The sequence below is a fragment of the Calypte anna genome, chromosome 14, assembly GCF_003957555.1.
Source record: "Calypte anna isolate BGI_N300 chromosome 14, bCalAnn1_v1.p, whole genome shotgun sequence".
Lineage (NCBI taxonomy): Eukaryota > Metazoa > Chordata > Aves > Apodiformes > Trochilidae > Calypte > Calypte anna.
Genome location: NC_044260.1, coordinates 5,462,773 through 5,490,218, shown reverse-complemented (window position 1 = coordinate 5,490,218; position 27,446 = coordinate 5,462,773). Strand labels below are relative to the sequence as shown.

Sequence of the window (27,446 nt, the reverse complement as noted above, 5' to 3'; positions counted from 1 at the left end):
TACACCCAAAGCAGTGCAGAGCATAGAAAGGTAACAATGGTAACAGAGAATTTTAATTAAAAAAGAAAAAAACCAAAAAAACAGCCACTCCCATAAGTGGTCTCCCCCCTGCACAGATCTGGATGCTCCCTCCAACACAGGACTGCAGAGACTTCAAGTGCAAGGGCCAGCACTCCATTCTGCTCTCCTAGCAGTTCTGCCTTCTTGGAGAGACAAAAGACAAACCAAGCAACAAACAGACTGCCACTGCACCAAGGAAGTGGTCCCTGTTTGGCACAACATTCAGGAGGTTTTTCTCCCACAATAACGGTGTCTGAGCCAGGCAAACCAATCCCTGCTTCTTTCTGATCTTCAGTCACCACACTCTCCTCTCCCAGCACACTCTGGCCTGCTACATCACCTCTTTGATCCTCCAAGCACATGGGTTGAAATACACTGTCTTCAGACAGGGCTTCAATGCAGCCAATGAGTTCAGTTAATTCCTCTGGAAGTGGAGCTCCCAGAACCAGATGTTCATATCATGGCTTCCATGTGCAAAACCTTCAAGGCCTCTGAGATCTGAGAGCTGGTGTCAATCTGTCCATACATCCCCACCAGGAAGGCTCTGTGCAGTAACACTGCTGCATGCTCTGGGAAACAGAAAGACAGCATGAGGACTGACCCAAGGGCTGCAACATACAAGCAAGAGCAATTCACCAGCAAACACTGAGATGAACATTTGCAGCTGTGCAAGAAATTCTCTCCCCTTCCACAAGAACACAAACCACTTCCTCATAGCTCTGTGGGTATGTGGATCATGGGAGGGATTACTTTGGAGAAAATCTTAAGGGAGCAAATCTTCTTGAAGGAAACCTACCTCGTGTCTTCTGAGGGAGGCTGTTCCCTGGCCCAGGAGCCCAGTTTTGATCCTTGTGAGGTAAAGCATGTACCAAAGGTGGCAAATACCAACTTACCTTGGCAAAGGAGGGTGTACTCAGGCAAGTTCCTCAGTGCTGTCTGCACCACCTCAAAGTCTCGACTTCCAAGGCAGTACATGAAGGTGGGAAGGAAGTCTGCAGCAATGCTGGGAGTAAAACAGGATGGTGTCAGTATGGTCCAGATTAGCATCAAGAGGCATGCAAGATGGGCAACCAGTGCCCATCAGTGACTCTGGATAGCCTAAGTTCCAGTGGTCCTCACCTGGGGTTGTTCTGAATGGATCGCAGAGCCAGGCTAAAGGCCAGATTTCGGCAGGACTCCTCTGAGGAACTCATCAGCTTCTGAAGGTTTGCCTGAAAGAAAACACACAAATTAGGATCTGGGGGCATCCAGGGAACACAAACTCCTCAGGCTTCCATTACTTCCCCTCTAGCACCAATCCAGCCCAATACACATCCAGCAGGTACTAGCTGAGCCAGGAAATCCCCCTCTATAAGAAGGATTATCCTGTTTTTGAATACTTTAAAGCACCCTTCTATAATCTTACTCTCTGTAGGCTCAAATGTTTTTGGCAGAGCTGCTCTGCTCTCTCCTTGCCCCAACACTGGGAAAAGGACAGAGGGTTAATTCTTCCTCTGACATAGAGAGAAGTTAAAGTGGTTGATGACAAACCCAGTATGCAATAGAGAGAAGATGGCTGCAAACTAAATACTGCCTGCTGTCAGAAGGCCTAACTGGAGATAAATTTCTCCTGTGATGATGCAACCACACAAAAAGCAGAGTAAGGGGAGAACTTAAGCTGGCTGTGCAACACAGCATGTAGTGAAAAGAATCTCTTCTTTCTAGTGGCAGTTTGAGACACTCATACTCACAGCAAAAAAGGAGAGAATTTCTGGTCTCCGTCTGGACATCTCATCAATGTCTGTGAGCACCTCCAAGATGTCTGGTGGAAAACACAGGTTGAAAGGGGTGATGACTAAAATTTGCTGATCCAAAGGATCTTTTCTTTTTTTCCCTAAAAATCCAATCTCCCAAGCAGTGAAGTTTTCCCACCTGCTCAAAGAGCTAGACTAATGCAGGCATTCTTCAAAAAGGATGAGAGCAAGTAGGTCCTGTGCCAAATCAGCCCATCCCAACCTGCCAGGCAGAGGCCACAAGCACTGTCAGGCCATGGGCAGGTGAAGGAGTGGGGTGTGAGTTTTCAATTCTAGAAGAAAGCCTCTTTTAGCAACAGTTTCCAGGCAGGACTTCTTCCCTTTGTTTCTAGTGTAGAAGGAAAACTGTCACCTCAATAACACAACTTAAGTCTGAAGACTAGACACTTGAGATTTCAGAAGACCTTTGAAGAAGTATCTTGTTCCCATGTGCCAGGTTAATATTATTTAGGTTAATATTATTTTGTTCCATGGAGGCCATTTGGGTATTTGTAACAAAATCCTGCTTTTCATCACTTTGGTATTTTTATATAATTTTAGAAAAATAGCATTCCTATAAGCACTCCAGACCTAGCTTGAAAATCTGCAGCACTCCTTGAATTACCCATACCATATCTCAAAGCAGTTACAAGATCCTTGAAGAACCCTACAGGAGAGGCAGCTTCAGCACTGGTAAGTGATAACAGCATCATAGGAAGCCTCTGTCACAGCATCACAAAAGGCTATGGATGAGTTCATCCAAAATAAAACCACATCCTCACTGCTGGACACTTCTACACACAAGACTGAAACAGGAAACCAGCCTGTAGCTGCCAGATAAGGGTTGGCATCTGTCTGCATTTGCCCTGTGCTTTTATACAGCTCTGCAGGTCAGTACTCACCCTCAACTGTTTGGCCTCTAGAGAGCCTCTTCATATATGGGGCCATTTCAGCTGGAGTGAGAGGAGTGAAGAGAGACACACTGACAAGGGGCAGAGAGCCAGCTGTTGCTTCATCTGGGGGGAAAGAGAGAGAACAGGTCAGTCCCCACAGCCTATGAAGCTTTACCCAGGAAACAGTTCAGTTTTCCCCACCAGTGCAGTGGTGTACCATGAGCCAGCCAGGAACACTGTGAGAGCATTCCTGCCTTTCACACTGTAGCCTCAACTACACTTTCTGGTACTGCCCAGCTGAAACAAAGAGAAGGAACCTCCTCAAGCTGTTTTGAGTAACTTTCCCATGCAAGTTGTAAATAAAACAGTGGAGAAGTAGATGTATCCTTTGGAGTCTCTTAACAGGTCAATCCTGAAGTGTGGCTGAGGAAAATCCACAACAATATTTGCTCTTAAGAGCTCTTCTTCTGCTCCAGTAGTGATACCACTGACAGGGAAACAAAATAGGTACTGGTTCCAGAGTGCTGAGTATACAGGTGCCATTCTCCACTCTAAACACCCTTTCCTTGGGCTGCAATGCACAGAATGAGCACAACACAGTCCATAAAATATCTGTGTGCCAAAACACACTGCAGATTCAGCAGATGGGATAATTCTTCCCCCAAAACTCAGACTCACCATCTTTCTCTTCTTCAGAGCCCCTCTCCAAGATGCCACTCTTACTAGGCAGACTCAGCCCAGCCAGGAGGGACTTCAACATTGCCAGGTCACTGTTGTCAGATGATAAATCACTGGGAGAGGAGATGGCATGTTTAGCTTTCAGTAGTAGTAAGGGCATAAGGACAAGTAACATATATAAACTAAACAAACAGTTCCTCTGAAACAAACCTAAGATTTTTCCTTTCACTGTAACTGAAACTCATGTGTTTTTCCCCATATCTGCAGCTGGGACTCTGCAGCCACCACTCAGGGAAAAGACCCTCCTGCTGTCCCTCTGGAAATGACTGTAGGGCACTGCAATGCCCCAGTAGGACATTTAGGTTATTATGTGAGTTGAAAACACCATCTGACTTCCTTGGTCTCTGTTTTCACCTATAGAAAGGAATATGCTGCTCACCTCAATAAAGACTTAAGGGAGCTAAGGGTGAAAAAGTGCCACATCACTAGCAGTTTTGTCACAGTTTTGCTTCCTCTCTAATTAGCTGACATCAGCCTGACTGTGCAAGCTCTCTGCAAGCCAACCATTGGCTAACTGGAATAAGGAAACTTACTGGAGTGGATCAGAGTGCTTCTGCAAGAAGGAGACAGCTGCCTGGGCATTGCACGTAATGTACTTGTGGATAAACTGAACAAACTTGCTGATAAAAGCAGCCAGGTGCCGTGAGGATTTCCTATAATTCTAAGAAAGAAAAAAAAAAAGATCAGAGTTTGAGAAAGAAAATAAATATCAGAGTTAAAAAAAAAAAAAAAAAAGTGATGCATTTCCCCATCCTGCACTTCTTGAGTGCAGGGAGTAGCTTCTTGGCCTCCTGCCTCCTCTTTAAGCTCTCCAAGGGATCTGATAAACTTTTTTGTCTATAGGTTTTCCCTTCAAATGTGAGAGCTGGGCTGGCTCTGTGTGCCATGAGTTTCTCCCTCTAGTGGCTGTCAGCCCGCGCATGGATGGGGAGCAACCACTTTCCTACCAGCAGCAGCCGGATGAAAGATAGGAGACAGTCCCATAGTGCCGCCTGGTGCTCGTTCTGGAAGACCTGCGGCTGGAGCAGCTCCAGGATCCCCAGGACGTGCATGAAGAAGGTCAAGTGGTTCTGCTGCCTGAACTCCTGGAAATTGAGGTGAACACGGCCATGCAGCAGCGCTGCAATCATTGGCAGGTGCCTGAAATGCCAAACAGAAGAAAATCCAGATCCAGCCTCCTCCTAGAAACTGTTACATGCTGTTACACCTCAGTTCCTGGAAGGAAGCATCCCCTATCCTTTCCCAGGGTTCTGGATTTGACCCATGTATCCACAGAACCAGCAAGCCCCATTTCCCACCCATGTTCTGTTCTCTAGTCTCCTACTCCAAGATAACTGTTTCAAGATAGACATAAGAGATAACTCTGCTGCCCTTCCTCTTGGCTTTTGTCCATGAACGCAGATTCTGTCATCAACCATCATGATTGCTGCAAGTTTGTTCCCCTTCTAGAGGAGCAAGGGTCGATGCCCTTATATGAACACCAGCCACACAGAGGGTGAAAGGGGAGAGTGGTACCTAAGAAGTAAGATGGGGTGAGCCACAGCCAGCTTCCTGCAGGCCATATTGGCATCCCAGACCCGGCTCTCTGCTGACTTGGAGTCACTGGTGTCTGCGAGAAGGTTAATGAACCTGTGAACCAGGGCATCCAGCTAGAAGAAAAGCAATGAGGAAACAGTTCAGAAGTTTAAAGCACAATTAAGCCCCTGGCTCTTCAGCAGTGTTTCACAATTCCTTTCCGAAGATAGAGGGGGTTAACAGAAATTATTTTCAAGTAGAATCCATGAGCAGATGCAATGTTCCAGCTGGCACAGGATCTGAAGTCCGCAGTCCCTACAGACATGAAAGCACAACCAGATGCCTGCACACTTGTGCTTTACAGCAGCCTTTGGCACACAGAAGTTTGTGAAGCTTATAGAATTTTATAGAAGGGAACTGCAAAATAAACCACACCTGAACTCTCTTGCTCCTGAAAAAGGAGTCACAGTGACCCAAGCAAGGTTTTGCCAGTCCTCTCTTCTTAGACTGGACATCAAGGTAGCATCCACACAGGGTGAACAACTGGGAGGGGGCATTCCTGTCCCTCCAGCTTTACCTTGCAAGTGCTGCTGTCTCTGGCTCCTTCACTGGTGAGAAGCATCTCGGGCATAGGAACAAGGAGCTCAGGTAGTTGCAGGTATATCTGAAGCAGAAGGTCCTGGCAGCATTTTCCCACAGAGCTGAGGGGAAAAAGGGAGAGGTCAGTCACCAGTTACTATGTTAATTCAACCAGCAAACATCCCAGACCCATCAGATTACTAACAGCATTCCTGCACATGGCAAACAGACCATGTAAAAGAGCAGCCACCACTAATTTGAGTCAGTGTTTTTTTCAGTCTTTCCTTCTTTTGAACTACTCACATCATTCACATTCCACAGGGATCCATCACTAGGCCATGTGAAGTTAGGAAACTGCAGTTATAAAGGGGCACAGGCCAAGAAAGCTGAGTTTCTGGATGGGGTACTTCTGGTCATCCCCATTCCAATTGGAAGAGTGTTCTGAGGCACAACTACTCAGACAAGCCAGCCTGTTCTTTACACACCCACCCTCCACAGGTCCCTGGCACCATCTGTGCTGGGAGGCAGTACAAGGCAATGGCAGCTGAAATTACTCAGGATCTTTTCTAACACCACAATAAGCAAGGTCAGTTTAGGTTCACTGTCACAAATGCTACCTCCTCTTCTTCCCAGAGCTAACAGAGCTGTTGGAAAACAATGAGAGAAATCATAATTGCCAGAAGCAGGATGCAATATGAGCTGTGATTCAAGAGAGAAATAGACAAGAAATCCCTCCTTAGAAACTGGTAATTAAAAAAAACCACTGGCTTAAAAAAAAAAACACAGCAAGCATTTCCTCCTGAAGTCCTAAAAGCAAAAGGGACTTGAAACATCCCTTTTAAAGTCATCTTCTTCGTCCAAGTACCACATAAAATGATTACTAACTACAAGTTGATAGTGCTAATCATTGTCAACCCCACCTGCTTCCCCACTGCTGGATACAGTTGGTCAGATACTCCGTTACTTTTTTGATGCTCTCAAGGTCCCCATGAGAACAACTGAGCAACAAAGGCAGCCGAGACTGGATGAGTGTGCAAGAGGCCTCTTCTGTGTTCTGGTGTCTGGTTTCTGCTTCAGCCAGGATCAGCTCCACCATGCTGATCAATTCTGATGCCTTTAGGTGGAGCACAAATTCCTCACGGCGCTTCTGTAACACAAGAGAACACCCAAAATGAACCCAAATGAATCTCTAGATCCTTAGTTCCTTCTATAGTCTCACTTTCCAAGTGGAACAGAACATCTCTTAGGGCTAGACTTAAGAACAGCCCTATAAGTGGAGTTCTGAAAGCATGTATCACAGCCCCAAATTAAATCTCTTTACTCCAACTTCTTAACTAATTTACTTCAGCTCATCACGTGCAACCAGACAGAATCCATAACTCAGTCACCAAACCAAAGAAATTCCTCTGTGGAGAAGAAATGTAACCCTTTCTCTTTCCTGACAAAATGGGAATCATGCCACACTGGATTTTAGCTTGTTCACCACTGCAGCCTTGTGCCTTCATGTTTAACAGATAGTGTGGCAACTGCTGCAGGAGCTGCAGAGCAGATGCCAAGTGGGCAAATTTGTGTGTTTGTATCATCTTTTTGGACTCAATTTGTCACTGTAATATGGAACATAGCAAAGCAGCTAAGCAACCAGCTGAGGTACTAGCAGCAAACTTGGCATAGTGCACCTGTATCACTTCAGCCACCTCTTGGGCCATGGGGGAAAAAAAAGAAAAAAACAAGCAAACAAAAAAATATATCAGGCATTGTGAAAGTGTCACTTCTTACTCCATCCAAAGAGGAATCTTGGAAGAACTGAACCACTACCTGAGGAGTTCTTTGGTCCCTTCCCTGCCAGATCCGAGGAATGTGAATACAGGCCCACAAGAAATCCAAGGATGCAGTTGGGTCAAACCTGCCAGAAGACAAAAGAAGACAGATTTGCAATTACAGTCAGTGGAGCCCTCAGGCAGCAGAAAACACATGGCAGCAGCTCTAAACATCATGAGTACTGTGAAGAAAGGAACATCTGCAAATGTAAAAATAGGATCCATTAAGTCCCGAGAAGGGGTTTGGTTCTGTTCCCAGATTACAACTAAATATTTGTGGCAATAAACACTGCACAGGGTATGGAGCTGAATAAATGGCATTCAGCAAGAGTGTGGCAGCTAGACGGTGTCTTGCACCACAAGGCCAGAAGTTGGTCATCAACACAATTGGTACAATTAGGACAGTGACCTGACTGTCCCAGGGTACAGAACACCATTTTCTGGCTGTTATCCTGGACTGCAAAAATTAATGAAATTTTTACTAAGTAAGGGATCAATAAAAAACCAATAATCAAACAAACACTGCTAGCTTTAGAAATCTTGCTAGTTTAGTCATGTCCTAAATTACTGTTATTAGGTGTTACAATTTCCCGGTCCATAAGGAAAACAAGTTTAAGCAAGATAGTACCACAGTGGCACTTCAGTATTTTGAAGCAAAATACAGAAGCTGAGAGCTAGGGCTGCTTGAGAGATCAGAACTGGGAGCCTGGTGCCAGAAAGGGGTTAGAGAAAGACTGGTAATGGAGTTTTGTACAACCAAAAGATCCAGCAGAGCCTGCCCAGGAACATCCGTCAGTTTGCTATCCAAGCCATCTTTCAAACCCCACGTTCATAAAGATTATCAACAAGGGCAACGTGAGATGGATTACCCAGTGATTAGCTCTTCCTGTTTAGAGCACAGCCAAATCTTTATGTGCTGCTTCCATCAAACAGCAGGTAGTATTTATATCGAGGTACACAAACCAGCATGACTGAAATCAGCATCTTTCCCACAAAGCCTTGTTTTGGCTGGGTTACATCTCCTGGCAGATGTCCCATGGAACATGGCAGCTCTTGTTCTCAGCTTCTGTTTGTTCTCTCTCAGCTCAAACCTCCTTGCTAGGCCCAAAAACCAACTCACCTTTGCTCCCTGTTTCTGGAAAGCAGAAGTCTGATGCACTGGTGCAGTGTGGTCCAGCTGGACTGGTGAGTCAGAAGAGCCAAGAGATAGGGGCGGAAGGAAGGCACCTGAGAGCCTGCCTGAAAGAACCAAACCAAAAAGAGAGGTCTAAACAGATCCTTGCTTCAAGGTGGATGTAAGAGAGAGGGTGTGCATTAGAGAAGAATGATGATCCAGGCAGACATCACAGAAGACAACACCTGGATCTATGATTTGAACTGCAGTACTTTCTAACAGAACATGGCATCAGCCTTGAAATTCAGTTTGGTTTAGCTTTGGCATGGCACCTCTGGGCACATTACTCATCTGTCAGCAAAAATACCAATGAAAATACAGTTGGCAGGGCTGTTCTGGGAATATGTTGTGTCTAGAAAGCACTTTCAAGTCCTGAAAAGAACATGGCTGAGGAAATAAAGATAAGGTGAAACATAAGCCTTGCACTGAGAAGGATGCAACAGAAGCCTCCTCCTGGTCACCCTGTACTGCTTTGGAACTGGTAGAGCAACATGTGGGAAAACATAAAACTACCCCTTGCCCTGTTTCCAAGTGCAGGTCAGTACCCCAGGAGTTGGTTTCAGCACAGTAGTCCCTCTGCACTCTACTTACTTTGTTCCAGGAAAACAGTAGCTTCTGCTGGAGATCAGGGCAACTGCTGATCACTTCTGGGTCAAGCATCTCCAGCCAGTCATTAAGAAGGCCAGAGGAGGGCCCTAGCCAAGCAGCTTCAGTACTGGTGAGAAAACAAAGCCACTGTCAGTGGTGATGCCACTAACCCAGACCTACCAGTGAATTCCCATTACTGCCCAGACTCACCTGCAGCTGTCCAGCTCCTTCTTCACTGGTGTTTCTTCTTTGTCCTGGAGCAACAAGGAGCTCACCACAGCAATAGGTTTCATGGCAGGAAGCCTGGCAGTGGTCTCAACAGTAGCTGAGAAGAGGACAATCAGGAGTTCCTCCAAGTATGGAGAGTGAGTTTCAATCAGGCCTTGCAGGACTAGCAGAAGGGGAAAGATGTCACTCATTAACTTCAGGATGTGGTGAAAGCTATAGAAGCTTGTAAGAACATCATGAAGTCCAGCATTCCCAAGAGTCTGGCTCATTAAGGAAGAGGGAAGTCATTTTTATCTGGGATAGTCAGCTTCTATTTCTCATTTTGTTAGTGGAAACTGAGGGTTTTCCAAGAGACTTAATCTCAGGCTGAGAGCAGGATTTACAACCCCCATACCAGTGCAGAGGAAGGAGCTGATACAAGACAGGACCAAGTTTAGATTTTCTAGCCCAGGCAGAAGGCAGCTTCCCACAACCTGCACATTAGGTACTCCCTTGGTGGGCTGGATATTCATACCACTGCTGAAGCAGGGCAGGAGAGCAGGACAGCAATACCTTTGCTGATGAGCTCTGGCTCCACATTACACTTCTCTCCTGATTTCAGGGTTGCAATGATGGCACGTACTGTGGAGCTGATCAGGTCAGGATCACGACGGAAAGACAGAGCTTCTGTGAGGTGCAGGAAGCCACCTCGAACTGCAAAGAAATCACAGCACTGACATCCCAGGGCCAAGCCAACCCCCACATCACACTTCCACAGATGCCCCATGTGGCTGCAGGACAAAACTAATCAAACATACTACACTTCACTGCCACTTTACTCCCATTGAAACCCTTGACAGCTCTTCTGCATGGTGCAGGGACAGGTGGCTATGAGAAAACTCTATAACCATAAACCCATTTCCATGCTTAAGCTCTTGGTTATAGACTACTCTTCCCAACACGTGGCAGATAATCAACAACTCTACATCTTCTTCCAGAGCATTCTTGCAAGCTTGTCTTTCAGGATTACAGCTAGCACAGAATTCCTGGCCTGAGCAACTGGAAGTTTTGCTTGAAAGATCTACTGTGTTTGGTGAGATACCACCAGGTGTCTACTGCAAATCCCCAGAACCAAACCACTTGCCTGCATCCTCATGGAGTTTATATTGCACAATATAAACCTCTTTGCTGCTCTTAAGCACAGAGAGAGGCAGTCCTTCCCACTTCCTGCTTCAGGTATAGTTTTGTTTCTTTCCCTTTCTTGTCCCACTCAAGAGTCCCATAAAGCTGCCCAGTGTCAGTACCATCACTGATCCTGTGCCTTGAGGAGTACTGCACAGCAAAGGCCTTCAGCTGAGCACGCAGAGGACCATCTTCCACTGCAGGGTTCTCCAACCAGTGCAGCATCTGCATGAGGACTTTGAAGAAGAGTGAGGAGAAGGCAGTGTCTTGTGGCATGCAGCGCTGCAGAGAACAGTGAGAGAGATTTGCTTATCCATACTTGAAGAACACCACAAAGATAGCAGGGAAGATGCAGATAGGGGCACATACAGCCAGGAATACAGAGTACACCTACTCTGTTGGATGGTGGCTCACTCAGCTTAAGGCAGCAGCTTCTACTGTACAAATGCAAGGCAGAAGACTCAGTCACACACACATTACTTCTCCCACCGTAACTAGGAATAACTTCATCACGATGAAAGGAATGAGCCATCTCATTGAATAACTTGCAACCTGCCCTTAAGATTTCTTTACAGAATTATAGACTTCAGTTCTCAAATTGTCTGCAAATGCCCTGGCTTGCAAAAAAGCACGGAGTAGAGATTCCAAAACAGAAACCCCCAGTGACAAATCCACAGTACTGCAGTCCCCAGACTAGGCAGGTACACCCAACCCTGCAGGATGCCCCATTTCCCACCAGTGTTAAGGCTCTCAGCCTTCACCCAGGCCACCCGAGTCCCCCTGTGTCACGCCACCCCAGGCTCCATTCCCAGCATTTCACAGGTAAAGCCTCAGCACACAGCAAAGCAGACACACTACAGGCTTTGTTATCTCCTCACCCTTTTGTTGAACACTTGGAAGTCTCCCCTCACACCACCCACCTGGTACTGGCAGAGCTGGCGCATCAGTGGGCAGGAGATGAAGTGGTGCCGGTGCATGGCCAGCACCAGGGCACCACTGTGTGGGGAGTTGAGCAGTGCAGCCACTGCCTGGAGGAGCCGTGCTGTGATCCCTGTCACCTGTGTGTTCCCCTGCTGGATCCCAGCCAGCTCCTGCCCCAGGGCCTGCTGCAAGGCCAGGGCAAGTGGGCGCAGGTTGGAGTTCTGCCATCGTGGGTCTGGATTTAGTGGGAAAAGCTGGAAGGATACAGAAGGAAGTGCATTTATGAGAGCAAATGAAAGCAAATGAAAGCAATTGCTGTACAATAAACCTGAAACTGAGGACTGGTTTACCTTGTACAGTCATACTGACTGCAGGCTAACTAGAACCTTCTGATGGAGATTTTTCAGTATTTTAGCACCTGGTACAGGACCAGTCACAGCATCTATGCAACCCCAATGTGACTATATCAATACTAACACTGTGGGGGAATCCCCATACTCCCCAAATACAGGCAACCAATTTGGCCAATTAATTCCCTGTAGGGTCCTCCTGGAGTCAATGGAGAGAGGGAGGCTCAGCAAGAAGACACAAGCCAGAATACAAAAGCTGTTTACACACAGCTTTGCCACCAAGGCCCTGTGAGCATGTCACAAATCCTTCATCCACTGCTGAGAGAAAAGGCACTGTACACAGAACAAACAGCACAGAGACAGTAACCTGATAGTAGGCACTGACAGTATTAGGCATGATCAAAAATCACATCATGCTCAAACTACAAGAAGAAAATCCTTCCAACATCAGTTCCACCACCTCATTGTCTGCAGATACTGCAGGAGGAAGAGGTTGGAAGATGCAGGTGTAAGAGAAACGGGTTTTGCAAAGCTTCTGCAAGGAAGTCATGTGAGCTGGAGATTATCCCAAGTACCTGCAGAAAGATGCTTGCCAGATCATCATCTGGGCCCAGAACTCGGACCTGGCTTAAGGCCCGGATTCGGCTCTGGCTTTGAGAGTTCTCAGGACTAGATTTTGACCTTGCGTTCTCAGTGTTGTCTGCAAAAGGAAGAAAAGAAAGGCAAGAGGTGTTACGGTGGCTCAACACTGGATCACCTTCAACTGTTGCCTCTTACTACCAAGGAGCTTGGTAGCTTTTCTCTTGAGGCCAAAAAACCCCTGTTTTTCCATGTAAGTCAGAACAACCCACTGTAGTAAACTCCAATACTGAAATTTCTCCTTTCACCAGGAGAAACAAAGTCTAGTAATGACTGCTGTCTAACTGTAGCTTGCTGATACACTGCAACACAATCCAGAGGCAGCTCTTTCTGTCCCTCCCAACAGCAATGGAGGAAGGAAGTTTGGAAGATGACTGATATTGGAAGTTTATGCTATTCCAGGCAGTACCTCTGCGAGCTGGTAAGGATGCAGTGAGCAGGGAATGGAAAGTCTGACCTCCTGTTGCTCCTCTCTCATGTTGAACCTCAACAAGGTGAGCCATATAATCTGAAAAAGGAGAAGATATGACATCATCCTCTCACCCTGTTCAGTATAGCATGATAGAACTTCTTGCTGTACAGGGAATTTTGAACAGGGAATCTGCTGTTCCCTTAGACTTTGTAAACGATGATTTTAGGCCTTGCTTCTTTCACAAGTTAGCCTCCAGTTAAGTTCTTAGACTCTGTACAAGCCAAACCAGAAAATCCTTCTCTGCTTCAGGAAATAGAGCCACAAGCTCTAGGGAGGTGTGTACAGTGACAACAGATTGCTGAACTAATTTGGATTTTTTTAAAGGAAGTCACAGAATGTTGTTTAAGAAGTAAAATGTATAGTCAGCCTTATATGAAGCTCTTACTTTTATCCATGATGTTCTGCTCTAGTGTCTGTGGATCATGAGATACTGCCTGATCCAGGTACTGCAGCAGTTTGCTCATGCTGGAAACTGGGATTCCAAAGGACTGAACAAAGAGAAGCAGCTGCTGTGGCTCCAAGTCCTGCAGGGCTGAAAAACACAAACACTGAGCCCTCAGACCTCCAAAGTGCTCACTGAGGGTCACTCTTTATTACCTGATCTTTGTGCTTTTGGCTGGACCAACACTGACATGTGAATGACAGGGCTGCAGAGAAACCAAAGCCAGAAGTCTGACAGCTGCCTACTATGCTTTCATCACCCTGCAAATCATTGCCTTCTTATTGCATCTTCCAGTTAATTCACTCACTGGGTAATTTAATATTCTGTTTAATTTGATCAAAACCTCAGCAGCCCAATAATTTACATTAAAAATAATAACTTCCACCCTATCTGCTGATGGCTGTAGGCAGGATTTATTGAATAATTCAATCACTGGGTATAGAGAGCTGTCATTTAATTGGTAAGAAAGGGATGAAAGCTCTGAATACCAAGAAGAAAAAAAGCACTGATGGGCAGCACAAGGACAACTGTAACTACAACTCTAGCTGTACACATCCTTCAGACACTGCTCTCCACATTGTAAGCCCACCATGTTCTGGGGGTAGTGCTGTGCCTGTTGTCTGGTGACAGAGTAGCTTAATTCAATCTTAACAGTTTTAGCAAAGATGGGGTCCAAGAGGTTGTATCTATTCTCAAACCCTTGACACATGGACTACACATAATGGCTGAACAGGGAATCACCCTGGGACATCCTGTAACATTCCCTGCCCAAGTCATATTCTGCACATCTGTTTCACATCCCCAAGGGACACAGCAAAGAATCCAAGATATGTTTAGATTGTGACTGTTACAAAACCCAGAGGCACACTGCTTTCTAAATCCAAGCTCCCTGCTCAGATGCAGTGACTGATGCCCCCCTCCAAAAGGCATCCAAGTAGGATGACTGGAAAAACAGAGGACTTCAGCAATGCAGCCTCTCCCTTTCCTTTCAGGAATGTCTGAAACACCAACAAACATCCCACAGGCTCACCTGCATCCACAAGACGTGGGACCTCGGAGCGGATCATACGCAGCTTTAGCCAGTCAGGGAGCAGCAGAGCCTCCTCTGAGGTGTCAACCAGAAAAGCAGTAGGAAGGGGCTTTTTCTCTGGGAACCATATATCCAGTAGGGTATAAAAATCACCATCCCCTGCTTAAAAGTGGATACAAAATTATCTGCCATGTTCACAAGCACCCTACCCTTTTCTATAGAAATCAATACACCTGAACACTTCCTTGTTCAAAAGCCAGAAACAACGTGTGAATAAACACTGAAGGATGCAAATACCCAGTTTTCACACTACAGTATGTCTCAAAGTCCTTCTTGTTTAGCAGGGAAGGACACCTCATTTTAATATTTCCTACTGTCTGCAGATGACAAAAAAATAAGCCTGCAAATCCTTCACTCTGTGCAGCAATATTCTGATAGATCTCATAGCTACACACAAATATTGCAAGGAACAGATCTGTGAGTAGAAGGATTAGCACCAGGCTGACCTGTGAGGAGACAGCTGACAAAGTAAAAGCTCTCTGTATTGTCCATGACCCCTTGAATAAATTTGAGCACACTTCACTAACCTTGAGGTGGCCCCAGTGTCAGTAGAATAACCATGGCATGAACCACAAGAATGTGCATAGTGGCTGTTTCCCCACTAGTCCAACGAAGGAACACCTGATCCTGGGACTCTGACTAGAAAAGACAATAAAAACCAGAATGAACAAAAGTGGGAGAGAAAGGAGAATGAGGCTTGTGAGATGCAGATGAAAAGAGGACATGAGAATGGACAAATTTGGTCAGATCAAAGTTCCATCCAGCCCACTGTGTTCCCCCAGTGGCCACAAGAGATAACCAAGGAAAAGTTAAAAAATCTTTTTATGTATATATACACTTTGATATGACACCAACCCCTAATTATTTTCAGATCAGGTAATTCCTGAACCAGATGTAGTCTCTAACATGTTCAGTGACCCACAACAGACTTCTCTTTTGTCAACTTGTCCCATTTCTTCTATCTCCTTAAGAAAGGCAGGGAGGCACTCACCCAGCTGTACACCTCCTCCCCCTCCTTGCTCTGGCGCATGCGTTTGATGTAGTGGGAAAAGATGGAGAGAAGAGCAACAAGCACTGCATCTGATTCAGCACAGTATGAGAGCTTGGAGAAGAGGTGAGACATGATGGTGGAACGCTCCACTATGAGTCTGGCTACATCCTACAAGGGGAAAAGATCTGTGAGATCTTCACTCAACAAGGCCAGGTCCTCCTGCTTCATTGCATCACATTCTCCAGTTTCCATTATTGGCCCAGTTAACACCACTCTGGAGATCAACATGTCAACCATGGAGACCAACAAAGAGTCAAGAATAGAACCATCACAACACAGAACACACCGCTGCCCAGAGACATGCCAGGTCTCCCCCATGCAATCCCCTCTGCCCTGGCAAGCTGTCCCCTCACCAGAGCAAGGTCATTGTGCTGTGCCTGTTCCTCTACAGGGGCATGCTGGGAGAGGTACACCAGGTAAGCACTGATGGTCTGGGGATCTGTCTCCATGTGGATTGCCTAGAAGGAGAAATCCTCTCATTAGAAACCAGGATTTACTGAAAACAAGCACCAGTATAAGAAAAACATATAAACACATTAACGTTGCACCCACAGTTTGCTCAGATTTGTTTTAGCATGAGTAGGACAAGGAATAACCTGACCCCTTTCCCCTTCCAGCTACTAACACCCACCTGTTGCAAGGCCAGAGCTGTAGTTGCTCTGACACTGTCAAACAGTGGCAGCCTTGGGAGGTCTCTCAGCAGCCACTGATATCCCTGCAGCAGCTCAGAATCACCAGAGTCTTCTTCCATGGGGTGATCTTTTTCCTCCCCATCACGCAGTCCCCCCTCTGACAGCACCAAGGACAGACCCTGCAGAACCCACAGACACAGCTGTAGCATCTGAAGCCACACCCAAACCACTAGTTTCACACTAGGTCCAAACAAGCTTCAAACATCATGAAATGATCCAAATGCAGCATGCAACAGGCTTCATATTTCATATATTATGTTTGCTGAACAGCTACCCTGTATGAAGTTCCAGTCTTCTCTAAGCATCACCTTTTTGAGCTCTCTGCAATCCTGCTTGCCTTGACTGTTCTCAAGGGCACCAGACACACACACTCATTTACATTCTCCACAGACAAAGCTGCTGCCAATTACTCTGCGTAGCACATGATCTGCTGAGTCTACACCTAAACTTCAGAGGAAAGAGAGCAAAATCCATATCTATCTTAAGAAAAGTACTACTTGGCTCCTCAACAAAGAAGGCTTCTGAGCAGCAGGGCATAGAAGTGCATTTGATAAGGTTTGGAAATGAGACAAGTTACTAAAGAAAGGTGACATGAAACAGTTTCACTGAACTGGCACTGGATTCATGATAATCTAGGACTCAGCTTCTGACAAACCCTAGTCAAGATTTTACTTTTTCTCACCTTCATGGCCAAGACTCGTGAGGCCACCTGGGAGGAACTCAGGCGTCGTAAGAAATAGTCAAGCACCTCACAGGTTGTTTGTTCATCTGCTTTGGGACCCAACAGCAAGTCTTGCAACCGCCCAAGCAACTGCCTTTGTTTCTGTTGTCTCTGTGGAGAAAGAATTTGTCCTTTCCAGTGAAATCAAATCCAGAATGCACAGGAAGCAGACAAGAGAACTGATCTCCAGGAGACCACTCACTTGGCGTTTCTTGGCACGCTGCTCCTTACTCTCACCCTCCTCCTCTTCTTCACCTGACGTGGACTCATCAGCAGCATCATGAAGCAGGAACTCACAAAGGCACTGCACAGGTAAGACATCCAAGGAGCCTTCACTGGACTGAACCAGATCTGCCAGCCATGGCATTGACTGTGATGAGGCCTAGGAAGCAGGAGAATCACAACAGAAGGTCAGAAGAACACAGATGCAACATACTGATCATTTCATTCCTCGGCAGTAAACCACCTTCCTCTGCATCTTAGCTGCCTTTTGCCCCTCACTCTGCTTGAGTTTCAGAGATGAGGGGTCAGATCCTAACACAGAAAAGCCACCAAGGGAGCCCACCTGTCTCTGAATGATGTTGAGAAGAAAGTCAGGATTACGGCTGCGACACAGGAGGTGGCCCAAGCGAAGAGACTGGTTCAGGCTTTTTACCTGCTCCAGGACATGTGGGGGAGGTCTGCGGGGGGGACCCCTGCCAGAGAAACAAGAAGTTATTGACAGGCAGTCATAGTTTCCCTCTGGTATTGATGAGGATCACTCAGTTCAGTAGTACATGAGGGCTACATGCAGGTGACAACACAACAAGAATCAAATGTGATACATATCCCACAGGCTACCAAACTCCTGGGCTCTTCCTGCCCACATGAACCTCCCTATGAGCAATAAGGTTTCCTGATTAGCTGAAAATCCCTGACTGGGATTTTCCTGATGGCATCAGGCCACTTACTGAGGGTCCAGACTTGTCAGCTGGGACAGCAAGAGGCTGCTGCTCTCTGTAATTGTTTGTTTTGTGGATGCAGCAGCCAGATGACCCTCAAATGCAAGAATCTCCTGTTTTTCCCTCTGGGTGATCTGAAGTTCACGATTAATCATCTCTGTGCGCGTCTCCTCGTCCGTCAGGGTACATTGAGGATAGGAATAGTTACTGAGAAAACAAATTTAAAAACAAAATGGTTATCTTTACCTATCCAAAACTCACAAACCACAGTCAAAAAGTCCCCAGGATCTCAGCTCCATTAGGCAATATAGAAAAAACACTGCTTCTTAGCAGGGCCAGGGACACTGAGGCCTTTCCAGCAAGGCACATCACAGCCATCCCTCCATTTTACTCAGCTTTATTCCCTTGCTCATAATACTTCTATTGGGGGAATTCACCTTTCCCCTCAAAGTGCAGAGCAAGCTTACTTAACACCAGTACCACTGGAAAGCAAGGAGACAGCTGGCATAAACTTCACTCAGAAATATGTGTTTTCAGCAGTCTATTCAATTAGGTAGGGATTTAAGCATACTAACTTGGTCATGACCATTTCCATGAGCATCTTTAGAGAGGGGTACTCCTCCCATGCAGCCAGACCTGCAGCAGAGAAATCAGGGATACAGGAAAAAGTGATGATCTTTTCATACATATATATTCTTAACACACTCTGAGGTGGGAAGACACACAGACTCACTTTTGAACAGCTCACAACACTCATATCACAGATACTGTAATTCCAGTCACATATCATCCAAACCCACAGAGGAACATGCAGTCAGTTAACTGCAGTTCCCATCAGCCCAGCACATGCTTTGAACCTAAGCAACCAGACTTCAGCACACAGCACCCTGGCCAATTTTTGCAGCAGAACTGGGACCCTCAGAAAAGTTCACACTCACCAATATTTCCAGGATTGAATGCAGCCACTACAAGTAGGAGAGGCCAGGCTTTCCAGTAGAGGGTAGAAATAGCCAGATTTGGAGGCTGGTACCTACAAAAGCCATCAACACATACAAGTGGTTGTGTCTGGTTACTTAAGGACATCTCAAGACTGCTTTTTTCCTAAACCATGCACTGTTTAGATTTGTCCACACCAGTTCAGTGGTTTTGGAGAAAATAAAAGCCTCTCTCGGGAAAGCCAGCTGAAAATTCCTAGAGCAGAAAGGTTAAGAGTGCTTGCAGTGGAAAGTCCATTCCATGACTCAGGCCTCAACTGCCCTAGAGAAATTCCCACCTGAACACAACACTGAAAACATTTCCTCATTCTGTTATTACAAACTGTAGTAGGGGAAAGTATCTTAAAACCTTTGAGCTAGGACTGTTAATCACAAGGTGAAAATGAGCTAAATTACAACAAGATCATCTATGTGATAAGACTTACCCTGGAGGTAGCTGGATATTCTCTGGATGGTGGTAAGTGCACAGATTTAACACTGCATCGATCAGCTGTATTCTTTCTACCCTCAGGACCTCAACATCTGGAGGAGGAGAAGAAAGGACTAAGTAAGTTATTGACCTGGCTACCTGGCTGGAAGTTCTTCAAGAAAAGCCTCACAGTATAACAAAAATTTTACTTCAAGCAACTATATTATTGTGGGCTCCTGCTCATATTACAGGTACACAAAACCACCACCACTTAACACTTTTAAAGAAAACTTCAAGTCAATATGTACACATACCAAGCTTTTCAGCTGCAATTTGGTTTAAATTCTTAAGGGCAGTTATTTTCCCAAATGCATCCAACATGGTACCTGTATCTTTTTCAGAACACAGATACATACCTTCAGGTAAGCAGTGAATCTGCTCGGAAGTCCTGGAGTGCTCAGAGGAACTAAAAATGAATTTTAACTTTGTTGCAAGTTTGCAGACTCTTAACTCTTGAGTCTTCCAGTCTTAATAAACATTTAAAATGCTGCTCCATTTTGGAGAAGCTGGAGACATTTTCCCAAGATATTTAACTGCAAAGCATAGCTCATTCTACTTGCACTGACCAGATCTGGATTAGACTCTGCTATAAACCAGTCAGTGCTAAGAGCACCTCGGATGCTTTCCAGTCCAGCTGACATCCCCCTTGGCTCTGACACAAACAGATACAGCTCAGCTCACTCTCTAAGAATGCAGGAATTCAAACAAATGCTGAATGAATTCATAGAACAGGTAAGAGTTAAGGTTGCTTTTGTAACTGCTATTCTGTAACAATGTTGGAATAATGGAATTGGGAGGAGGTTAATTACTTTACCTTCCAACTCTTCCATTTGTGCATGGCCTAAAATTTTCTATTCGTTTTAAAGTATATATAAAGGACTAAATTGAATTGCAAAATGCTAACTCAAAACTTCGGGTGGTTATTCACAGACCTTCATCCTTAACACAACTGATAATTTCCCAAACACTCCATCACAGAAAATCAGTAACAGGGAGAACCAACAGGAGGAAATAAGCTTCTCTAGGGAGAAAGCAACAGCAATACGTGTCTGGCTTTGAACCAAACACCACTAAAATGTGCTTTAAGGTTCCCTGGTATGTGGTAGGAGCTGCCTCAGCCCTGGGCAGCACTAAGAGGACATGGCAGACAGAAGAAACCACTTGCTGGCTGGAGCTTTGTGCTGTCTTACCATCTGCTTGCACAGCTGCAGCCCGCTTCACCAAGTGGTCAGCGAGCTCCATGGCATCCGCAGGGCCGAGAGGAAGGTCCCGGGACAACCCAATGACAAGGATCCTCATCAGTGTGTCCTCAAGGATGGGCACCTCAGAGCAGAGGCGAAGGAAGAAGCTGCACAAGACATGAGACATCAACCATGCTTCTTCTGACAGCAGCACAAGGGTTCCTGAAACCCTTCACAAACGCTAGAGCTCATCCAAGAAGATGATAAATTTACAGCCCCTTCCCTGGTCTCCAGCTCCAAATGCAATGACCCAAAATAAATCATTTCATGCAGTGTTGCTTGCATTGCCTTGTACCTCTGCACTTCAGCCTGCTTGAGCCTAAGCTCCCTAGTACAAACCACACAGTGCAGTGCTGCCCTTCTTATAATTACAGCATCAAGACACAGGACAGCTTGGCACAGGGAAGAGGAATGAAGGAGGAACAGATGGAGAATGGAGCAACATCCCTTAATTTTAAGGCAATGTGACAGATGAAGAAAATCTAAGCACAGTTCCAAGCCTTTCCAACTGAGCTATACAAGAACACCAGAAAACACCAATTCCTCTGCCTCCAGCTACAGCAGCTCTGTGGCTGTACCCAGCTGTGGGTGGGGTCACTCACTTGCGGTCACTCTCAGGGGGCCAGTTGTCCCATTTGTAGTAGGTTTCTGGCTGTTCTGTGAAGAGCACCTTGTGGAGGCTGTAGAGATGAAGAGGACAGTAAACACCATCTGTGCAAGACTCAAGTACACATTCAGCAGTTCAGTTTCCCCAAGCTCCTGCATGTGTTTACACTTCCAGTAGTCATCATTAGTAGTACCTCAGATTCTACTAATTCTGGTTTGACCTGCCTCAGGAATGCCTTGAGCCAGGCCCCAGAATACAACTAGAAGCAGGCAGAGAGGAAAGTGCTATTTATGGAGCCATCAACTGGCTCCATACAGCCTGAAAAAGCATGTCAGACAAAAGAACAACAAGAGGTCCACAGAGACCATGCTTGGTCAGGTAACTGCAAATTCCCTGTTGGTTGACCCAGATAATACAGACCAGAAATATTTTCCATTAGCATGTATTTTTGGTAAGAGGATGTATCTGCAGGAATTCCTGAGAGGAAAACCATCCCAGCTTGAACCCAGCTGAAACATTCTTTCTGCTCTCTGTATGATAAGGGGAGAGAAATCTAACCAAATTCTGCCACATGCATGGCTTGTCACAATGTCACATGCTGTTAGGACAGGAACTGGTTACACAGAGCAGGTTACCAGGCTGACTCCCTTACCAGTGCACATAGTCCTTTGGTGCCAGCTTGCTGATAGATGGAACCACAGTGTGGAGCCACCAGACAGCATCTCGTTGGATGGCAGCAATTTGGTTCTGGAAAGAGCGTAGCACTTCCAGGTCTGTAAAAGAATCAGGTTACAAATGACACCTGTGTCAGAGCCCCATGGGGATCCAAGCAGGAGAGGGTGGCTGCCTCAAGAGCAAACAGTAACCAGGGCTCTGAAGCATAAACAACAAACCAGGGGTGGAGGTAAACCAGATAACATCCCAGAACTGGCAGTACACATGCTTTGCTTTTGGACATGCCCTGCAACACCCTGAGGTGTAGCATGAATGAATCAGAGTTGTGAGAAGATGATGTGGGCAGTGAGTTCAGGGACTAAAGCTCTGTCTGCTCAGCATGAGGTACTTGGTAATGCCTACAGCTGCTCCTTCACACTTTCTCTGGGCTCTCAACCACTGCCTCCACAGATACAAGAAGCACCCAGCCATGCAAATGCCACACCTCCCAACTCTGTCAGTCTCATGATGACAGGAAGCCCCCCCAGGCTTCCATTCAGCATGGAGACTTACACCTCTGCCTAACCCTAGCTGCAGTGTTCTCCCAGCTTCTGGGAGAGACATCTGCCAAGCTGCCCGCCTTCAGAGGGAACCCAGGTTGCTGTGCTTACTCTTTTTCTCTCCTTTGTCCCAAGCAATTCCAGCCTCTTTCACCTGGGCTGTGATACCAAGCATCATGGAGACAGCCAGCAGATCAGTTATGTGGATGACAAACCGCTCCTTAAAGAACAGAAAATAAAAGAACAAAAATAGTGAGTTGAATCATCACTAACCAAAACTGACTTCTGGAGAAGTATTTCATCATCAAAAAGTGAAAACATGGATGTCTGGAAATGGGATACAGGAAAGCTGGTATGAGATGAGACACACATACTGATTCACTCAAGAGCATGAATGAAAATGAATGAAGAGCAAGAGAATGAATGGCCAGAAAAACAGATACAGAAGAGCCAAGAACACCTCTGGCACATCCAGCAGCACATGAGTCAAGCAGAGTGGTACCTTGAATTCCATTTCTGCATACTGGGATTCCTTCCTCTCCTGCATAAGGCCCAGGCAGAAGGCCTGGAAGTTGATCTCATGCTTTGTCTGTTTGATGATCTCTCGCAGCAGAGCCCGGGAAGCCCGCAGATAATCATCCTTGGTAGTCAAAAGATCCTGGAACACCATTGCCAGGTACTGGGGCAATACAGAGAGAGAAAACTTTCAGTGCATTGTAATGTATTTGCATCCACAAAGTGAAAAGAGTTGGGAATAAATGTGCATGGGCACATTCTAACAAGGGCAGCAGCATCATTTCAAAGCAATATGATCTGATCACAGTTGTCCGTGGGAAGACTTCATTTGAGCACTGGTTCAGGTGAATCTCTTGGGGACAGGGTGGGGGTGGGATCATTCTCAGTCACACAAGACACCACACCTACCTTGGGAGCTTGCTCTGAGCTGTGTTGAAGCACAGTATACAGGATCTGCATGTTGTTGGGATTTCTTGCATTTGATAGTTCGTTGAAAATCACAAACTTAATTGTGGTGCCCAGGTTATCCCTGTGGGCATTCAGCAGCTCCCTGCAAGGGAAGACCAGAGGTATCAGAGCTGAGGTTCTGTTGCAGCTAGACCCACTGTTGTGACTCCTCTTTGAAGTATTTAACACACAAAGGTGAAGAGGGCAGAACAGCACGTATGTCCAGCTATGTTGAAGGATCACCAGAAGACATCCAAGCCCATGAAACTCATCTAAATGTTACACAGAACACTCCATGGTCCAACTTGGTACTAAACACCACTATGAAGACAGAGAGACCATTGAGGGTCTGGGCACCTCTTCCAGAGAGCTTTGTCTTCCTGTCACAGACCCAGTACCTCACTTACCTGACACACAGCATGTAGTGGTTGAGAAGCACTTTTGGCTTGAGACGAATTTTAATCAGGTTGGAGATAACTTCCATGTCCTCAGAGCTGTGGGTGTTGCAGTTCATACAGACTGACATCAACAAGTCCTGAGCTGGCTTGGTCAACTGCAACAAGAGAACAGAAAGACTACAGCCACCTGCCACCACAGATCAAACACGTAGCTAGCACGCAATACGCAGCATTTTCGGCTGTATTCCAGGCCAGGTCCAGAGGAGTTGTGCTCCAGCACCTTCTATCCTTACCTTTGGATTTTGCAGCCACATCTCCAGCCTCTGCACAGCCATCTGCCGCACCTCTTTGTAGCCACAGGTTGCTGTCAGCAGTCGAAGGAGGTTTCTGGAGACATTGTCCATGGGCTGGCGCCGGTTGAGTTGGTCCCGCAGCATGTCCAGGACATATTCCTCCACACTCTCTGCAAGGTCTTCATACCTGGGCCACACAAACTGGGTTTTATTCACTTCCACACAAGGCAGCTTGGTCAGGCTCTGCTGTGTCCACAGAGTCCTTACCAGTTCATGGTAATGTTGCAAACAAACAAGCAAACAAAAAGCATTTCCTGCTTTCTCCTGGGACCAGCTGTACCTGATGTGCTCTGGCAAGTGTCACGGGACAGCCAGAGCAGAGAGGGGGCTCCCTGCTGCAGCACTGCAGGAGTGGGTGAGCACAGACAGGGCTGAAACAGTGCTATGTCACACAAAGAGGCACTGTACCTGGGCATGAGCTGACCCTCCTGCTCAGGGCTCATTTTTTCCTCTGCAATCAGCAGCTCACTCTGGCTGTCTTCCTCCTCTGTCATGGAAGGGTGTGGGCTACTCCCTAAGAGAGACCAGCACACAGCATGCTTCAGGAGACAATTCTTTCTGGAGATGACCTGCTCACACTCTTATGTGTTCAGCTTCTCCTAAGGATCCCCTTTAGCCACACCACACTAGTCCCTGCCTCACATGGGGTCACATGCAGGCACACTCTCAAAGCCTTTTGCACTCAAATATCCCTGAGAAATGAAAGAACCCCAAAAGAGAGGAAAAGCAGTGCTTGGAACTCAAAGTCTGGTCTATGTGTTACAAATTCTTCTCACCAGGCTCCATCCTCTCCCTACCCCTTTGCTTCTCAAACATCTTCTTACCAGCACTAAGGTCCCCTCCACTACGTCCAACTTCTCCATGCAGGAGCATGCTCTTAGGAGGCATCTTTGTGTTAAAAGCTGTTTGGATGTTATCCACAAACGTCTTGCAGTGAGGGCTGTCCACCCAGATCCTCTCCCCAAGAGAGTCCTCGATGTAAACCTGCAGGACAGAGCACAAATCTTTTCACAAGAAGACAATTTTTCTTTTTTCTTTCCTGGTTAAAGGAGCAACTGTGATGTTCCCCAGTTTTTATTTATTTTCACTATGCAGCTGCAAAGTAGGAAACGAGCACAACCATTGTATGGAGGAAAAGCAGAGCAGATGCCTGCAGGCAAGTCACACAGAAGTAAAAAAACAAAGCACCACAACCCAAGCTCTGCTGAGCACTGTCCCTCCCAACCAGCAAAGCTGATCATGTCTCAGCAAAGATTTTACAATTTCTACCACCAAAATACAGCAGCTGGTCTTTCAAAAGCTTGGCCTTTTTGTGTTATTGGGCTGTTTTACAGACAAAGAAGTAAGAAGTCTCTGTGACACTTTTATCAATACAGATTGCCAAAGGCATCTCAGAAAAAAACAGGGACAAAGCAAAAGAGGCTGCAGCATTTCAACAACCAGTGGGGATTTTTCTTTAAAAAAATAAAAAATACCAAACCAACCTTTTAACTTTTGACAATGCAGCATGGGCAGTCTCCAGTTTCTGCCTCCTCTAGCTGCATTCCCTATGCTGGGCAGCAGGCCACTGGACCCCCCCCTTTCCCTGCAGCAGGAATAAATCCTCTGCTGCAATCCTACCCCAAGAGCTGCACATTTCCCCACCCCAGCCAGTGCTACCCAGCCTGCCCACCACTGCCTCAGCCCAGCAGGAGCACCCTTGGCTCAACAACCTTGACAAAGATCTCTGGCCAGTTCTCATCCTCTTCATAAGCTGCCATGAGGAGGTTGCAGGCCAAGACAGACACGAGGCTGTTCCCTTTGGCTTTGAAGTTGATGGAGGCATCTCTTCGGAGCAGGCTGCACAGTGCCTGGAATATCATCCATTAAAAAAAAAAAACAAAACAAAAAAACAAGTAATCAAGCAATCTAGCAAGAAAGCACACAGAAAATCTTTAGAAAAAATATATCAGCAAGCCCCAGAGTCTCAACACGTTAGAGCCCTCACCTCGATGACCCCTTCAGTGGCAAAGATGTTTGGTTTGATTTTTGCCAGGTACATGAGGCTCAGGTACAGAGTGGTGTCAGGTTTGGCTCTGTTCATCTTCAGCTGCTTCACTGCTCCACACAGCACCCCCTCAATCCGATCGTCGTTTCCTTCTGCCTCTGCTGCCTCAATCTCATCCAGCAGCACTGTGGGGACGACTGCAAGCACCAACACACGGGCATCAGCATTTCCAAGGAACAACCCACTCCAGGATGTTGCAAGGCCAGGCTTCAGGAAAGCCAAGCATGGCTCAGCTCACCTTCAGCATTGGTTTTTCCCTACTCAACTGCTATTAAACAGTTCTGTTTCACAACTGACAATACCCCTTTATTAATTTTTGGCTGGTCTGTGTTAAATGATCCTCTGTAAATGTATCAAATGCCAGAAAATAGAGTGGCAATTCCAAAAAAGTAAACTACAGTCTGTTAAAGAAACATTTAAACAAAATACCACAATACAGACTCAAAAGATTTCCTGGAGGAGTCTTTTAGATGCTGCTACTGAACAGCTCTCAGCCAGGATAAGCACAACCCAAGGCCAACGGGAGAGGAGACCAAAGTGTGACCTTGTTCCCCATATCCAGCAGATGAAACCCTTAGTGACAGCACATCAATATTAACGTGTGGGCTTAGAGAAAGGCTCCTGGGCTGAAGCTGCAGCGGAAGGGAAACCGCACTTCCCATCCTCACCCAACGCAGACCTCACCTTCGATGGGGATCACAGACGGCTCCTTGATGGAGGGCGAGATCGCTCGCTTCTCCGCCACGGCCGCCTCTGCCAGGCGTCCCAGGGCGCTGAGGGGAGGCGTGGAGGAGAGCTTAGGACGCTTGGTCAGGCCGGGCAGCCCCGCCGGGCCCGACAAAGCGGTGGCTGCGTCCCGTTTGCGTTCGGAGGGCAGCCCGGGGGGTGCCGGTTTCAGGAGGGTGACGGCGGCTTTGCCCTCTCCGCTCTGCCCCTTGGAGCCCAGCGCGATGAAGTCTCCCGGCGGCGGGTGCGCTGCGAGAGGAGAAAGGGACCGACATGACAGCACCGGCCCGTGTCCCACCCGAGCCCCGCACCCACCCGCTCCCGGTACCGCTCCCGGTACCACTCCCTATCCAGGCGGCCGCAGCGCCCCGGCACTCACCGGAGGGTTTGGGCACGGCGCTGGGCCGCCGCACGGCCGCAGCCTTGGGCCGGTTCATGGTGCCGGTGAGCACGGACACCCCGGACCGGCAGCCACCGACCGGAAACGGAAATCTATCAGCTCCGTCGGCCCCGTCCCACCGGGCTGCTGAGCCAGAGCGGCACCTCCCGCCCCCGTCTTGCGGGACAGCGCCGCCTTGTGGCGGGAGGG

The 27,446-nt window shown here is 46.8% G+C and overlaps 1 protein-coding gene across 2 annotated transcripts; it reads right to left on the bottom strand.

Moving 5' to 3' along the window:
* Positions 1 to 35: 35 nt before the first annotated feature.
* INTS1 (integrator complex subunit 1) lies at positions 36 to 27,446 on the bottom strand. Of its 2 annotated transcripts, none has more exons than XM_030459745.1 (47): positions 27,237 to 27,446; positions 26,816 to 27,106; positions 26,072 to 26,268; positions 25,797 to 25,934; positions 24,909 to 25,068; positions 24,493 to 24,598; positions 24,025 to 24,211; positions 23,741 to 23,886; positions 23,295 to 23,436; positions 22,873 to 23,049; positions 22,482 to 22,590; positions 21,809 to 21,929; positions 21,152 to 21,229; positions 20,499 to 20,656; positions 19,265 to 19,361; positions 18,783 to 18,874; positions 18,420 to 18,480; positions 17,854 to 18,051; positions 17,469 to 17,598; positions 17,106 to 17,285; positions 16,865 to 17,014; positions 16,122 to 16,301; positions 15,844 to 15,948; positions 15,431 to 15,598; positions 14,967 to 15,078; positions 14,380 to 14,541; positions 13,293 to 13,439; positions 12,845 to 12,943; positions 12,372 to 12,496; positions 11,446 to 11,700; positions 10,648 to 10,807; positions 9,917 to 10,057; positions 9,347 to 9,527; positions 9,140 to 9,263; positions 8,495 to 8,613; positions 7,373 to 7,460; positions 6,478 to 6,704; positions 5,556 to 5,679; positions 4,979 to 5,112; positions 4,411 to 4,603; positions 3,997 to 4,124; positions 3,404 to 3,516; positions 2,735 to 2,848; positions 1,791 to 1,861; positions 1,180 to 1,271; positions 954 to 1,063; positions 36 to 629 (listed from the first exon to the last, which is right to left on the bottom strand). In XM_030459745.1, exons 1-47 carry the CDS (start codon positions 27,292 to 27,294, stop codon positions 514 to 516), a joined length of 6,564 nt encoding a protein of 2,187 aa, XP_030315605.1. In that variant the 5' UTR covers positions 27,295 to 27,446; the 3' UTR covers positions 36 to 513. The 2 variants fall into 2 exon arrangements, with proteins under 2 accessions (XP_030315605.1, XP_030315606.1); XM_030459746.1 differs by having other exon boundaries at positions 14,380 to 14,538.